A 15,681-nucleotide genomic window follows, 5' to 3' on the forward strand; every position below is an offset into this window, starting at 1 on the left:
TGAGCTCGTATAGTGAAGAAGAGTTACTATTCATCAGTAAAAATCTTACCCGGAGTGCTAGGGTGCTCCACGAAAAGATAATGGATGCCGCCACAGAAATGGGAGTTGATGTTAGTCGCTCCAAAATCCTTCAGAAACCCTACAGAGTGGACTTTTCAGACAAGGACTTAGAAAGCCTGAATGTGATGGGGAAACAGATCCAAGTAAAAGAATTGTTGAAACTCCTGCAGAAATGGGGCGAAGTGGGGAAGTGGAGAACAAGGTGGGCAAAGAAGAAGGAAGGCAGCAGGGCTGGGTCAGTAACTTCAGAATTCGTATTAAAGGAAGTAACCCCCACAGAAAAATTGTGTCCCATGAGAGAGGTCCCGGGAGGGAAGTACGTCCATGTCCCTTGGTCCAGGCAAGACATTGTGTCATTTACAAATGACTTCCCGAAATTACGCGAAAAGCCAGTTGACTGGTACCGACAGGTAGAGCGTTTCATAAAAGTTCAGAAATGCCTGCTGAAAGACCTGGATGGGTTTTTCGATATTGTGGTCCCTGTAGATCTGTGGACGGAATGTAAAATAGAGATTGATTGGCCTAATGATGAATATCCCAGAGATGAGAGAACGGGAGCCCCTTCAGCGGATGTTATGAGGAAATATGACCAGGTCATACAGTATCTTAAGAAAAAGGTGCCAGCCAAAGAGACAGATTGGACCCGAATAGATAGAACAACCCAAGAACGTGATGAGACAGTTCATTCATTTTACGAAAGGTTACTACAGGTATTCAAAACTTACAGTGGTATTGATAATGTGGACATGAAAGACATGACCCATTTCAGTTACAGATTTGTGCTAGGATTAAGGCCTGAAATATCACAATGGATTCGAGATAACAAAATCAGTTGGCAGGGAAAGCCCATAGATGATGTCCTGAAATATGCAAAATACTGCGAAGATGAAATTGAAAATAAAAAGAAAGCCCTCAAGGAAAAGGTGATGTGGGCACAGGTAAAATTAGCCGAACAGCAAGAAAAACAGTTAAGTAAAATGACTTCTGATAATAATGTTCCGAATACCAATTCTGGGGGGGGAGGAAAGCCCAGACCTAAAATGAGTCGTGAGGAGGCCATGAAAAAGTTTCCGTGCCATGGGTGCGGCCAGATGGGGCATTGGAGAGACGAGTGTCCACACCTACAGGCCGGTAATGCTCCTGTAAATGGTTTAAATCCACAGGTACCGAAAGAGGGGACAAGGAAAACCCAGCAACAGGTAAAATTACCTCCAGTACCTCGCGCTCCTAGACAGAATTTTAAGAATCAGGGTCAGCAGAATGAGAGGGCGGAAGTATGGGAGGTTGAGAGTGAAAGAAATGCAGTCATTCCACAGTACCTGCTAAGTGATACCTTCCTTTGTGAAGATCAAGATTGACGGGGCCTGAGAGGGGAGGATGAGGAGTGCGTACTTGGCGCCTCCTTACCGGTAGACCAGACTGGACCATACATTGAAGGAAAGGTTGAAGGCAAAGACGTCACCTTTCTGTTGGACACTGGTGCTACCAGATCCACTGTAAGAACAGTGGATGTTCCTAACCTACCCCTCTCGGGAGAAGCGATCCAAGTAGTGGGCGTATCGAATCAGATAATAAGTACCCCTGTAACTGAACCAATGGAGATTTCTATAGGAAATTTCAAGGAAATGCACAGATTTGTGGTCTGTGATTCCAGTCCTGTAAATCTACTAGGACGTGATTTGTTGTGCAAGATGCGTTGTACCATTTATTGCACACCAAATGGCGTCGAAATTCAGACCCCCGATGAAGATGGCCTGTACAAACTGATGTTAGTCAGACAAGATGCTGACATTAAGCCTTTGACAATTGAGGACTTACCTGAGGAACTCCAGCTAAGGGTAGTACCCGAGGTGTGGGATTTCACAGGAAAAGATGTAGGCCTGATGGCAAATGTGGACCCGGTTAAAGTAACAATAAAAACAAATGCTGTATACCCCAAAACCAGGCAGTACAAAATGAGTGCAGAAGTGAAGGCAGGAGTAGCGACTGAAATCACGAGGCTGCTAGAAGCAGAAATAATAGAGGAAGTGCTGAGCAGCCCCTGTAATTCGCCTATCATTGGGATCAAAAAGCCTAGTGGGAAGTACCGGGTGGTGCAAGATTTGCGCAAGGTAAACCAAATTGTTGTGCCTTGCTGTCCTATTGTACCCAACCCTGCAGTGATACTCTACCAGATTCCTTGGAACGCAGAATGGTTCACTGTCATCGATCTGTGCCACGCATTCTTTTCCATCCCATTGCATCCAGAAAGCAAGTTCCTTTTCAGTTTTGAATTCGACAGTCGTATCTATGTCTGGAATCGTGTCCCTCAGGGGTACACTGAAAGTCCATCGATTTTCAACCAGATACTGAAAAAGTGCCTTGAATCCCTAGTGCTGCCGAAAGAGTCTGTTTTGGTGCAGTACATAGATGACCTATTAGTGGCATCTAAAACCCAGTCCGACTGTGTCACTGACACAATTGCCTTGCTGAATCACCTAGGAAAAGGAGGACATAAAGTGTCGCCTGACAAACTACAATTCTGTAAAAACTCAGTAAAATATCTGGGGCACCAGATAGAAAAAGGAATCAGGAAGGTCACTGCCGAAAGGATCAAGATAATTAGAGCAATGGAACTGCCCACGACCCAGAAAGAGGTGAGAATGTTCTTGGGAGTTGTGGGTTACTGCAGGCAATGGATTGCAGGATTTGCGGCTCTAGCCCGACCCCTGATAAATATGACAAAGAAAGGAGTGGAAGATCCCGTCCATTGGGACAGTGAGAGCATGAATGCTTGGGTAACTCTGAGAAACTGTCTGTGTACCGCACCTGCATTGGGTATGCCTGAGTACACTAGACCCTTTGAACTGTTCTGTGACACCAGAGAAAATTGTGCTCTTTCAGTCCTGACCCAGGAGCACGGATCAGTCAGGAGACCAGTGGCCTACTTTTCAGCCACCCTAGATCCAGTGGCCGCTGGATTGCCTGGCTGCTTAAAAGCCGTTGCTGCTACTTGCGTCAGCCTGGAACAGAGTGAGGGCATTGTCATGGGACATCCCGTCACTGTCTATGTTCCTCATTCTGTTGTCATCCTACTGACTAGAACTAGGACCCAGTACCTCACACCTAGTCGGCTGACTAAGTATGAGAGAATTTTGATTGGTGCTGAAAATGTAACTATCTCCCGGTGCAATGTCCTAAATCCTGCGACACTGTTACCTGTCCCTCTGGATGCAGAATCGGATGAGGGTGGGGAACATAATTGCATCGATCTGACTGAATATAGCACCAAGCCCCGTCCTGACATTCGTGAAATAGCACTACGGGACGGGGATAAAACAATGTTTGTGGATGGCTCGTGTTTGAGACATGAGAGTGGGAGTCTGAGTGCTGCCTATGCTGTGGTTACTCTGACAGGAGTCGTCGAGGCATCTTACATGCGCGAGGTGAAATCTGCACAAGTGGCGGAGCTTATAGCATTAACCCGAGCATGCAAGAGGGGAAAAAGCAAAAGAATTACTGTTTACACAGACAGTCAGTACTGTTTCGGGGTTGTTCATGACTTCGGCCAATTGTGGTTGCAAAGAGAATTCATGACTTCCTCTGGCACACCTATCCGAAATGGGAAAGTAGTGCATAACTTACTGGAAGCCATCCAATTACCCAAAGAATTGGCTGTGGTCAAGTGTGCGGCTCACAGATCTGGAAATGATGATGTGACTGCCGGTAATAGGTACGCTGACCAAATTGCACAGTTTTGTGCCCGACACCAGATGTCCCTACAAATTGCCCGGTGGGATGGAACCAGCTGCCAACTTATGTTGTTTGATAATGTGTCAACGTGGGAAGAATTGAGAGAGATACAACAAGCCACAGACAGGCAAGAAAAAGGCAGGTGGGCCGCAAAGGAGTGCGAGTTGCGAGAAGATGGTGTGGTGGTAAACCCGGCTGGGGTGCCTGTACTGCCTGATAGCTTGATCGACCCCATGGTCAGAATGATACATGAGCCAACACATATGGGAAGAGATGCGATGTGTCGGGTGTTTGACCAAGTGTTCTATAATTCAAAGTTCAGGGACCAGGCGGAAAGGCTTTGCCAGAGGTGCCTAGTGTGTCAGCAATTCAATGCAGGAAAGAAGACTGTAGTGAAACAGAGTAATATTGGAAAGGCAGTAGGTCCCTTCGTGAGAATACAGGCAGACTTCATAACCATGCCCAGATGCAACGGATATAGATATGTTTTAGTCATAGTTTGTCTATTCTCTAGGTGGGTGGAAGCATATCCAGCTAAGAAAAATGACGCTATAACCACAGCCAAACTATTGCTCAGGGAGTTGATACCTAGGTATGGGATCCCAGAGACGATCGAAACGGACCAAGGTGGGCATTTTGCCAACGATGTCCTATTGGAACTCTGTAGAGCATTCAAAATGAAGCAAAGACTGCACTGTGCCTACCACCCAGAGGCTTCTGGGGTAGTGGAACAAATAAATGGCACTCTGAAGTCCAGACTGGGGAAAATGTGTGATTCCACAAAAATGAACTGGATAGAAGCTTTACCCCTGGTGCTGATGAGTCTGAGAAGTATCCCGAATCGAAAGACTGGCCTGAGTCCCCATGAAGTGTTGATGGGAAGAGTGATGCGCCAGGCATGGGTACCCGGAAACAAACTGCTAAGCATTTCTGATGATATGGTGCTAGAATACTGCAAGCAGCTGGGTGACCAAGTGCGTTCTCTCTCTCAGCAGATTGGAGAGACTGAAGACGAGTGGCCAAAGACTCCAGCACACAACCTGCAGCCAGGAGACTGGGTGGTGTTAAAGAAACACACCCGGAGCAGCTGCTTGAAGCCAAGGTGGGGAAAGCGACGACAAGTGATCCTCGTCACTACCACTGCTGTGAAGTGCGCTGGTGTACCGAAGTGGATCCACGCCAGCCACACAAAGCGGGTATCTGGAGAAAACGCGACTGGAGCTGAAGGCAGCACAGCTGAAGAGACCTCCGAGGAAGAGAGTCCGGAGCTAGCTGACATCGAACTGCCGAGCACAAGTCAAGACGTTGAATGGTATCCCGCCGACGAACCAGTTCATGATCCAATACGAACAAGGAAATATTCCTACTTAGACAGTGAGTGGGATAGTCCAGGTGAGTCAGAAATAGAAGAAGCAGGTCAGGTCAACGAAAGCCATAATACACCTGATCAGGACATAGGCCAAGTAGGGTCAGATCAAGATCTCGAGACTCCTCCTGGAACTCCGGAGCCGAGAAAGGGACAGTTAGAAATTAGGGCTGACGTTCATGCAGAAGAGAACGAAGAGATCGAAGAGCATGAACAGGAACAGATAGAACTAGATCAAAGTGCTCAGACAACGGAAACAACAGTAACAAGAAGTAAAAAGAAAGTGCGATTTGAATCTGAGCAGGGACAGATTAGCGACCAGGCAGAAGAGATAGACGAAAGACCTGGAACTAGTCAGACAGGCAGGGAATCAGAAGTACCACAACAAAAAGTGAAAAGAGTGCACGAGGAAGGAGAAGTCTCCTCAACCACTGGGAGGCACGGAGGAAGAAGTACACCTCGATACGTCAAGAGACTAAGGCTCAGACTAAAGACAGTCGAAGAAAACGATAAAGACCGAAAAAGGGCTTTAAGTGAAAGGAATGCAGCCCAAGGCAAATCGCTGAGAAAGAGCGACAGAATAAAGAAACAGAACCGACTGTATCGGAGCCCTGAGTGGACGTACTTTGTGTTGGAAGAAATTGACGAGCCTCACCACAGTGGCAACAGTGACAACGAGTCCATTGCTGATCGGAGTTCGGACGAAGACCCTCCTTAAGTGAGCCCTGAAGTGAGCCTTTGGTGCAAGGAAACGGAGAGGGGTAGCAAAAGCCACCTGTAAGCTAAAATGTCTGATCCGAGTGTCTCTGGGAGATCCCGCTGTGGGTGTCTCAAAACCTGTTGTAAGATATGCTTGTGTAGTGTAGCTATGCTGATAGTAATGTGGATAGGACTAACAGTTTTTCTACCTTTTATGATAAGTAAGAATCCTAACTTGTCCCCAACTGAACCCGAAGTAGTAGATGTAGGAGTTGTACCGACTGCAGAAACACCACGAAGGCTAGAAAGACGCGACAAAAGAGTGGGACTGACACACACACGACCTGATTTAGAAGCACCAGATGAGGATGGACTACACTTTCACAAAATGAAGAACAGGACACACTTAAATGTTTTTGCTAACTTGTTAGTGCATTATGTAGAAGCTATGGAAATAGAGGACTGTTATGTCTGCATGAAGCTGCCAACTTCAGTGGCTGAAGGCGTGACATACCACCATCTACCTTTGACCTATGGAATATCCTGTAGTATATTAGCTAGCTTGTTCTATAGAAGCTCCTTGCAGTACTATTATTCAAATGAGGACGTAGTATTTTCTGAACTTCCCATTAGAAGACATTTGAACCGTGTACATACTACAAGTGACGTGACCCGCTATATGGGAGAATATTTCCTGACTATAGGTAACATAGACTTAGATCAAGCAAAAGAAGACAATCTGACCTGTTCTCTGCAAGAGCAGGAAAAGATGTTTATAAAGATGGCAGATAGAAGGAGAGAAAAGTTTCAGAAGAAGGCAAATGACGAGAAGGAAAGAGTTCCTAGGTGGGCTGAGCACATGGATAACACCTCAGAAGGCGAAGCCAGTCCTGCCTTGTTGCTGGATTTTGAAGGAAAAGGGAAACTTTGTATCCATAGGGAAAAGACAGAGTACTATAACAATGTATTCATCGGTTCCAGCGAGTGTGAACATAATTATAAGGTAATCGGAGGTTGGGGTTTCAAAAATGGGTCAGAACCTGTGTTTCCCGGAATATATTATATATGTGGGAACAAGGCTTATTTCAAATTGCCAGATCACTGGTATGGAAGCTGCTACTTTGGCATTGTTTTCCCGAAAATATACCATGTGAGCAATGCAGCTGGAAGCGATGATGAAACTAATGGCTTAGTGCGTAGTAGACGCGAGAGTGTAGGCGAAATTGTAGGTGATATTTTTAGTGCACTGATACCTGGAATGGGGGTAGTTCTGAACACCCATAGAATCTGCAAATTGTCTACAGTGGTGGACCGGTTATCAACGGACACTGCTGCTGGTTTCCTGCTGGTCAATACTGAAATGGTTGCGATCAGATCAATGGTTTTACAAAACCGTCTTGCCCTTGACACCCTATTAGCAAAAGAGGGCGGAGTCTGTAGAATGCTGAGAGCGCAACATTGTTGCACCTACATTCCTGATAAGAGTATCGAATTAAAACAATATGTGAAGAACATAACTAATTTGGAAAAGGAACTCAAACCATTAGAGGTTGACAGTGCCTGGACGAGACTGACTGGAGGTCTCTCCTCTATAGGTAGTTGGTTTACTAATCTAGGTAGAAATATTTTGTGGAAAATACTGATGCCAATAGTCATAATAGGTGTGATTGTATTGATCATTTTTATCTGCTGCAAATGTCAGAAGTGTAAAAAGAAATATACAGTAAATCCGAGGGGGGTGAAAAGAAACATTGATGAGCTAGAATTAGAAGAGCTGAAGAGTGCAATTTATAAAAAGGCGAAAAATCACCACTCTCATAGGGAAGCTGAAAGAAAACTAAACAATAAGTTTATTGAAATCGAAATGGACGATATGAATGAATGAGAAAAGTTGGCATCTGTTTCCTTCATGTAGTGATGATAGTAAATATCATCAAAGAGGGGATTGATGGAGCAAGGATTCGCACGTATAGCGCCTTGCTCGTATGCAAAACCCTTGTCTGAATTGCATAATAATATTAACACCATTATTCGTCATTTGTAAAGTGTTTTCCCCTACACGCGGGTGTCCCTAGGATGCTTGCTTGTTTGTCTTTTCACGTACTAACGAAGCTTGCACTGAAAATGGCTGCTTTGCCGCAAATTCAGTCTGCGCATGCGTCGGTCATACCCATGTGATGTGACGCACTCGCATTCTGGAGGGATTCTGTGCTCATGCGCATTGATGCTAAATATGGCCGCTTGTCTCTCACCACGCTCTCTGCTTACTGCAGCAGCTTTTAGCCTATCTATTCTTTCGCATTAATCCCTAATGCTATAGTTATTGTAAAAGTAAGGGTTGGTTTTCCTTTATCATGGTATACAGTGCGATCATTTTTATGTATGATTCTAATTTGTCTTCGCTTACTTTTCATGTACCGCGTCTTTGTGGGCTGGGTAAATCATGAGCGGAGCCATGCTTGAAGCTCTGCTGGGCACCGTCACCTGACCAGAGAAAGTTCCAACTGCGCAGAAGCTAAACCTAGCCAGCTGGCTCCTGAAGCACAATGCGCCTGGGAACACCGCTGGGAATACGGAGTCTCACCTTGAAAGAAGCAATACTGTTGCTACTTATTGAAAACTGTCCTGTACTGCTGTATTCTATGCATGGGAACGTGAACCTGAGGGGCGGGTATTCAAAATTGCATATTTAATGATGTGAAACTGAATTCTAGGAGGTGGTAAAGACCGCACCACCTCTCCTGACCAATCACAATGTGGGAAACTGTCACTTGCAACATTAATGGGTGGTCTAAGGGTCCCCAAACTGTATAACTACCCTAGTTTAGCTTAGGAAAATTGTCCGACTTGTCCGAGTAGCAGACCTGTCACTGACCCTACGATCTCAATAGGTGCTCATTCTGAAAGTGCTGCGGAGCACTTTGTCCTTACTTTCCACAAACTCCCAAGGGGTGGAAAATCCTAAGTGCTGGCGAAGCACTTTGCTGGGGAATTCGAAAATCCAATCGGGGTTTCTGGCGGATTACTTGCAGGAGGGGGTAACGCAGGCGTTGCTGTCCGAAGCTGTGGGTGTTGGTCGTACCCTGGGAGGCCCAGTCCTTGATCCGAACCTGAGGGGTATCCTGTCCTTATTCTCCGTGAGCTGTACCTGCTCACAGTCTGGCATTCCTTTTCTGAGGGTCCCTGTCCCCGTCTTCCCAACTGACCCGTGGCCAGGGTTGGTCTTCAATCTGAATTAGGTAAATATAGATTGTGGGTTTGCGTATCTCTTTTTCTCTCTCTCTCTTTCTCTCTCTTGCCTGATCTGTTAGAGCATTTTTTCCTGTGTTATTGCCTTATTGCCATTGAACTTATATGTGCCTGAATTTTAGTTGGTTCCTTCTCTCCCCCTCTCCTTTAGAAATTCATTGATTTTATAAACCATAGCATGTTCCCGTTTTTCCCTTTCCTTTAGTGGTTTGCAGTGAGCTTAGCAAGAATATTCTGAACGCTTAGGTTAAGTACATGTTCTAAGTCCCATCCCACTCCTATGTTCTAGTATAACGTTGCAGTGAATAGTACGTGCTAAAACTTCTCCCTGTAGTTTCCCATATATTCTAAATGGTCATATTTTTTGTGCAAAGTTACCTTTTGGTACTGATTTTGATGTTTGATATATTACTCTGTGTATCGCTTATTATTTTGGCTTCTTCACTTTGAAATCTTATATAAAAACTCGAACTTAATCAGGTGTCTGTGGTCATTTTACAAAACTGTGGAAAGTATTTTAAGGATTTTAAGGTGTATTGGATGTTAGGCCTGTCTACTTTTCCTTAACAGCTCCAGGTCCGTCAAGGAATTGCGCCTGTGGTAAGTCGGGTGCATGGTAAGCAGAGGTAAATCCAAACTTGATTACTCCTAGCAGCGTGCAGGAGGAGAAATCCTCCCCCAGTTTCACCCAAACGAAATTAATGTGTTCTTCACGCCGAGGGCCCAGTGCGTGTTAGAGAATTGGTATCCCGGGTGACCTGGGGAAAACTGCGCGCTCTAGCAGTATCAATGGCAACATTCCGGTACTGGCTTATAGTATGTAATTTTTGGCATAAGGGGTAGCCATAACAAAATGCTGGCATTGGCAAACTGAAGGTAATTCTCAACACACGGTGAATACAGAAGACATTTAGGTACTACGCCTTCAGCACTTTCAAAGATTATCAGCTGCCACTGGGAACCAGGGAGAAATTGCAGCGAGATAGGCCATGGGAAGAGAAAAATTAGAGAGCGGAAGAGAGGACAAAGAGAGAACGCTAGAGAGACAGCGAGAACCTAGGACAGGTGAGAGAAACGAGAGAGAGAGAGAGAGAAAGAGGGAGAGAGATCACAGACAAAGAGAGAGGGGAAGCAAGGGAAAGCAAGGAGATGGACGCCCAAGTTCATCCACACTGAAGTGATGCAGCTTTGGTCAAGGATGTCAAACATGCCGGCCGAGCAGCCAGTGACTTCCTGGCCATGAAGCAGGCGAGCCAGAGGCCTAGAGTATCCCGTCCATCGGGTGTGCGCAGAGAGAACTTCCCCATGTGCCGTAAAAACACCCACCGCACTCCCTGTTCCTTTACTTTGGGGGGATGTTTGTTGGTGGAGACAGGATTGAGCAGGTTAATAAGAATGCAAATATATGTTGCCGATGGATGCAGGCAGCCAAGAAAGTCTCAGGTGAAATAGCATGGATGGACTATAGGTTTGGTAAGTTGGACAAGGGTGGTGCAATGAAGGGAGAGAAAGCGGGAGCTCAGCAGCCCTGGTCCAAGCACGGGCAGCTGGCCACCAGACCAGTAAGTATGAACTTGTGTTGGAATGTTGGAGCAGAAGGCAGAGGTGGACTGGCACACCCAAGGACCGGAAGCCTGGGATTCTTGGAGTAATGGTGGAGCAGAAGGCAAGCAGGTGCACGTAGGCCTGGAAACCTCTAGGCCAACAAGACCTTGTAGAGCGAAAGGGCAGCAGGGGGCCAGTAAACCCAGTGTGGGTCCAGGAGGCCTGGAAAAGTTAAAATCAGTAATAACAAAAATATGGGGGAGGCGTTGGGGTGTTAGAGCCAAATGGGATGGGTTGGTTTGTTTAGACTAGCGGATGAGGGGTTAATTTAATGTAGCTTGAGCCTTGATGCGAGCGACTTCCCTACTGTGAATGGCAGAAGGAGAGTAAATGACAAACGAGAGCTTTGCCCCCCTCTGTAATAAAGGAGCTATTTTCAGAAGCTTTGTAGCGAGTCGTGTGTGCTGTCAATCCCCAGCGGAAGCTGCGACCCGGGTCTTCCAGTTCACAGGCAGGATGGGCTGTGCTCGGCGTGGGCAGCGTTGAAGCATGTGGGGCTTGTCCAACATTCCCTCTCGAACGGCTGGGGGAGAGGAGTTCTGTAACTAAAACTGGACTCACCCGTCCGGATGCTCGTCGGAAAGGCCAGGATTGCCAGTGGTATAATCCAGCTGTCACGGGGCCGCATGTTGTCCTCCCTGTAAAAAACGTGAGTTATTAATGGACTCGTCTTTGTAATCAGACACTTAGAGAGATGTTCCCAAGACTTTTCAACATCTGTCTCAGGCCAGACAGAGCAGTCACAATAGACGCACTTGGTAGTGTACCAAACTCCCTTTAATATAACTCTTAAACTCTGCAGTATATAAGCTATAATTTGGCATCACATTTTACAAATAAACTGTGGCTTTCATAATATAGAACAAGCATTAGCAATGCAATAGGCCTCGCATTAGAAAAGTTTGAGCTATTGGTATTGTAAATGACACATTTTTTATTTATGTTTTGGTTTTGAAAATATCGAAATTAATAGCTTTGTCATTTAAAAATGCCAATAGTTTTAACTCTCGCAAATGTGACACCTATAGTATTTGTAATGCAATATGTGTTGTATTTATGTGACTTAGATGTATTGATATTACAAATAACAATGGCTTTTATTTATTTTAATAATTATTACTTAAATAAAAGCTATTGTAATTTATAATGGCAATAGCTTAAACTTTTGTAAATAACTTTTGTGAAGATTATTTTCTTTTTTTTTTTGATTTAAGGATTTTTATTGAAAAAATAAAGTGGCATATACATTGGCAGTTTTACAACAGTGCTGAAGAGAGAGAGGAAGAAAAAAGAGAGGGGGGGGGGGGGGGGGAGTTAGTGTGGCTTCTTTAAATGTTCGTCGAGTTGTTTCCACATGTGCTCTTGGGGCGTGTGTTCTTTCGAGAGGTTGCCCGTGATGTTGTCTGCTCCTCTTAGGAAGGTGACCCAGTTGATCCATGTTTTGAAGTTTGCTTTCGCCGTGTTCTTCCAGTTCGTTAAGATTATCTTCAGGGCTGCTGTCAGGAGCAGGTCTAGGAGGTCTCTTTCTTCCCTGCCGTTCAGGTTTGCTGTTACATGCCCTGTCGCTAGTGTCACATAGTTTAGTACTAAGTCTGTTTGGAGCATGTCATTTATGAATGCGTTTATTTGGGCCCAGAACCTCTTGACTTTGACGCACCCAAAGATAAGGTGTTCAAGTGTGCCCTCCTCTTTCTGACAGTTCCAGCACTCGCCTGAATCTGCTATTCCGCTTTTGTGGAGTCTTGATGGGGTCCAGTAGGCTCTGTGGAGAAGCCAGTATTTTGTTTGTGCCAGTTGCGGGGTGATCTTGCTTTTTGTGGCTGAGGCCCACATTTGCGCCTGTTCCTTTTCGTTTAGCTGTCTGCCCAGGAGTGTAGCCCATGAGTTTGTTGTCTTCTTGTTTAGAGACAGGGTCGTCGGGGCGAGCAGTTTGTAGATCTTGGCGGTCTGGTGTCCCGCCGAGTTTAGCATTAGCACGTACTTGACGATATCCGGTTCTTCTCGGGTTAGGTTTGCTCTTGTTATGGCAGACCTTATTTTCAGAAATGTGTATAGCTCTCTGTTGGGGAGGTTGTGTAGTTGTTGTAGGTTTGAGAAGGTTAGCTGCTTCCCCTTTGTTTCTATTTGTTTGGGAAGGCTTATCCCTTTTTTGATCCATGCATCATAGTCTATTACTGCCCCTTGGTATGATATTTTTGTGTTGTACCAGATGGATTCCCATGTTGTACCTCTCAGTTTCTGTGCCATTCGCTTGTCCACCTTCATCAGCGCTTCTCTGGTGTGCTTCAATATGGTGTTGGACCATAGGGGGTGTTTGTTTGCAGTTAAGATCGCTATCGGGTGTAGGCCTCCTAGGAGCTCGCTTTCTAGTTCCAGCCAGACTGGTTTGTAATGTTGTGTTCCGTCGATCCATGCGAATCCTTGTTTGGCTAGGCAGGCTGTCTGGTAGGTTTTGAAGTTTGCCAGGTTGAGACCACCCAGTTCCTTCGCTAGCCTCAGTTTGGGTAGGCTAATTCGTGGTTTTTTGTTTCTCCATAGGAAGGTGTTGATCAAGCCATCTAGTTTTTTGTGGAAGCCTTCCGTCATTTGGATCGGTAGCATGTTTAGAGTGTAGTTTATTGCGGGTGTGATCATCATTTTTATCGTCTCTATCCTTCCCCACCAGCTGATGTATTTTGGCGACCACAGTTCTAGTCTGTCTTTGACTTTTTTTAGCAGGGAGTCTTCGTTGTGCTGTATCGTTGATGTTAGGTCCCTTCCGAACTGTAGGCCAAGGTATTTGAGTGGTTTCGTTTGCCAGGCTAGGCCGGAGTCTCCTAGTACAAGTTTGGTGGTGTGTATGTTCATTGGTTTGCATTCCGATTTGTCCTTGTTGAGTTTGTATCCGGACGCTGCTGCATATTCCCCTATTGCCTCCATTAGTACTACGATCGACGTTGCTGGCTTGGTGGTGGTGATGAGGATATCGTCCGCGTACGCTGCCAGTTTAACTGTCTTCTCTCCGATCTTGACACCCGTTATTCCCTCATTGTCTCTTATTTTTGCAAGCAGTGGTTCAAGTGCCAGTAGGAAGAGACCAGGTGACAGTGGGCATCCTTGCCTGGTTCCTCTTTCCAGTAGGAGCGGGTCGGATGTGCTCCCGTTGACCACTATTTTTGCTCTCGGTTTGTTGTACAGGGCCATTGTCATTGCTATGTACTTCTCCCCTAGTCCAAACTTTGTCATGCAGTTCCTGAGGAATGGCCACGAGACTCTGTCAAAAGCCTTCTCCGCATCCAGTGCTATCATGACCGCCTGTTCATTGCTCTGTGTTGTGTGGTTGATCAGATGGCATAGTAGCCTTGTGTTGTCTTGCGACAGCCTGTGTTTGATGTAGCCCACTTGTGAGTTGTGTATGATGTCAGGTAGAATTCTATTAAGTCTGTTAGCAAGCACCTTTGCATAAATTTTGCAGTCCACATTTATGAGTGATATGGGTCTGTAGTTTTGCGGGTATTGGTGGTCTTTACCTTCTTTGGGTATTATTGTGATGTTTGCCTCTCGCATGGTGTTCGTCATCTCCCCTTTCCTTATGCAGGCGGCGTACGTTTCCGATAGTATTTTCTTGATGTTGGGGCAGAAGGTCTTGTAGAACACGGCGGAGTACCCGTCTGGTCCTGGGGCTCTGTTCCGTTTTAGCTGATTGATTGCGATTATTTTCAGTGTATTTTATTATGACGAAAATCCAAGAACAAAAGTGAAATATTAACATCTTTTTGTGACATTTGTAATAAAGCTTGAAACATTGAGAGAACATATTTGAACCAGTTGTTGTTGAATGGTTGTACAGATTAATGCTGTGGTGGCGCTGAGTGACGTTGTGGTGGCAACGAGTGATGCTGTGGTATTCAGTGATGCTGTGGTAGCGCATAGTGATGTTGTGGTGGTGCTGAGTGATGCCGTGGTGATGCGATAGATAGATAGAGTGAGTGCGATAGATAGATAGAGGGAGGGCGATAGATAGATAGAGAGAGGGCCATAGATAGTGTGAGGGCGATAGATAGATAGATAGATAGATAGATAGATAGATAGATAGATAGATAGATAGATAGATAGATAGATAGATAGATAGATAGATAGATAGAGTGAGGGCGACAGATAGATAGAGTGAGGGCGACAGATAGATAGAGTGAGGGTGACAGATAGATTGAGGGCGACAGATAGATAGTGAGGGCGATAGATAGATAGAGTGAGGTGGCCTCATGGTGAACATGGTGGTGGCCGTGGTAGTGGTGGTGGACGTGGTGGTGGTGGAGGTGCGTGTGGTGGTGATGGTGGGCGTGGTGGTGGTGGACATGGTGGTGTTGGATGTAGTGGTGGTGGATGTGTGGAGGTGGTGGTGGATGTGGTGGTGGACGTGGTGGTGGTAGTGGACGTGGTGGTGGTGGTGGAGGTGGTGGAGGACGTGGTGGTGGTGGACAGGGTGGTGGAGGTGGTGGTTGTGGGCGTGGTGGTGGAGGTGGTGATGGGTGTGGTGGTGGATGTGGCGGTGGTGGATGTGGTGGTGGACGTGGTGGTGGTGGAGGACGTGGTGGTGGTGGACATGGTAATGGTGGACATGGTGGTGGTGGATGTGGTGGACATGGTGGTGGAGGTGGTGGTTGTGGACATGGTGGTGGAGGTGGTGATGGGTGTGGTGGTGGATGTGGTGGTGGTGGACGTGGTGGTGGTGGATGTGGTGGTGGACGTGATGGTAGTGGGCGCGGTGGTAGTGGACGTGGTGGTGGTGAACGTGGTGGATGTGGTGGTAGTGGACATGGTGGACTTGGTGGTGGTAGTGGATGTGGTGGTGGTGGAGGTAGACGAGGTGGTGGTGGCGGACGTGGTAGTGGCCTCATGGTGGACTTGGTTGTGGCCGTGGTGGTGGTGGTGGACATGGTGGTGGATGTGGTGGACATGGTGGTGGTGGACGTGGTGGTGGATGTGGTGGA

The 15,681-nt window shown here is 46.2% G+C and overlaps 1 protein-coding gene across 1 annotated transcript in view; it reads right to left on the reverse strand.

Moving 5' to 3' along the window:
- Nucleotides 1–15,681, reverse strand: part of ACVRL1 (activin A receptor like type 1) — a 183,519-nt gene that overhangs the window by 95,138 nt on the left and 72,700 nt on the right. Inside the window, exon 2 of the mRNA XM_086963787.1 lies at nucleotides 11,273–11,349. Within this exon, the coding sequence (XP_086819913.1) occupies nucleotides 11,273–11,339 (67 nt within the window). The 5' untranslated portion in view covers nucleotides 11,340–11,349. The remainder of the gene's footprint in view (nucleotides 1–11,272; nucleotides 11,350–15,681) is intronic.

The sequence above is a fragment of the Lissotriton vulgaris genome, chromosome 1_1 (genome assembly GCF_964263255.1).
Source record: "Lissotriton vulgaris chromosome 1_1, aLisVul1.2, whole genome shotgun sequence".
In the NCBI taxonomy this organism is placed as follows: Eukaryota; Metazoa; Chordata; class Amphibia; order Caudata; family Salamandridae; genus Lissotriton; species Lissotriton vulgaris.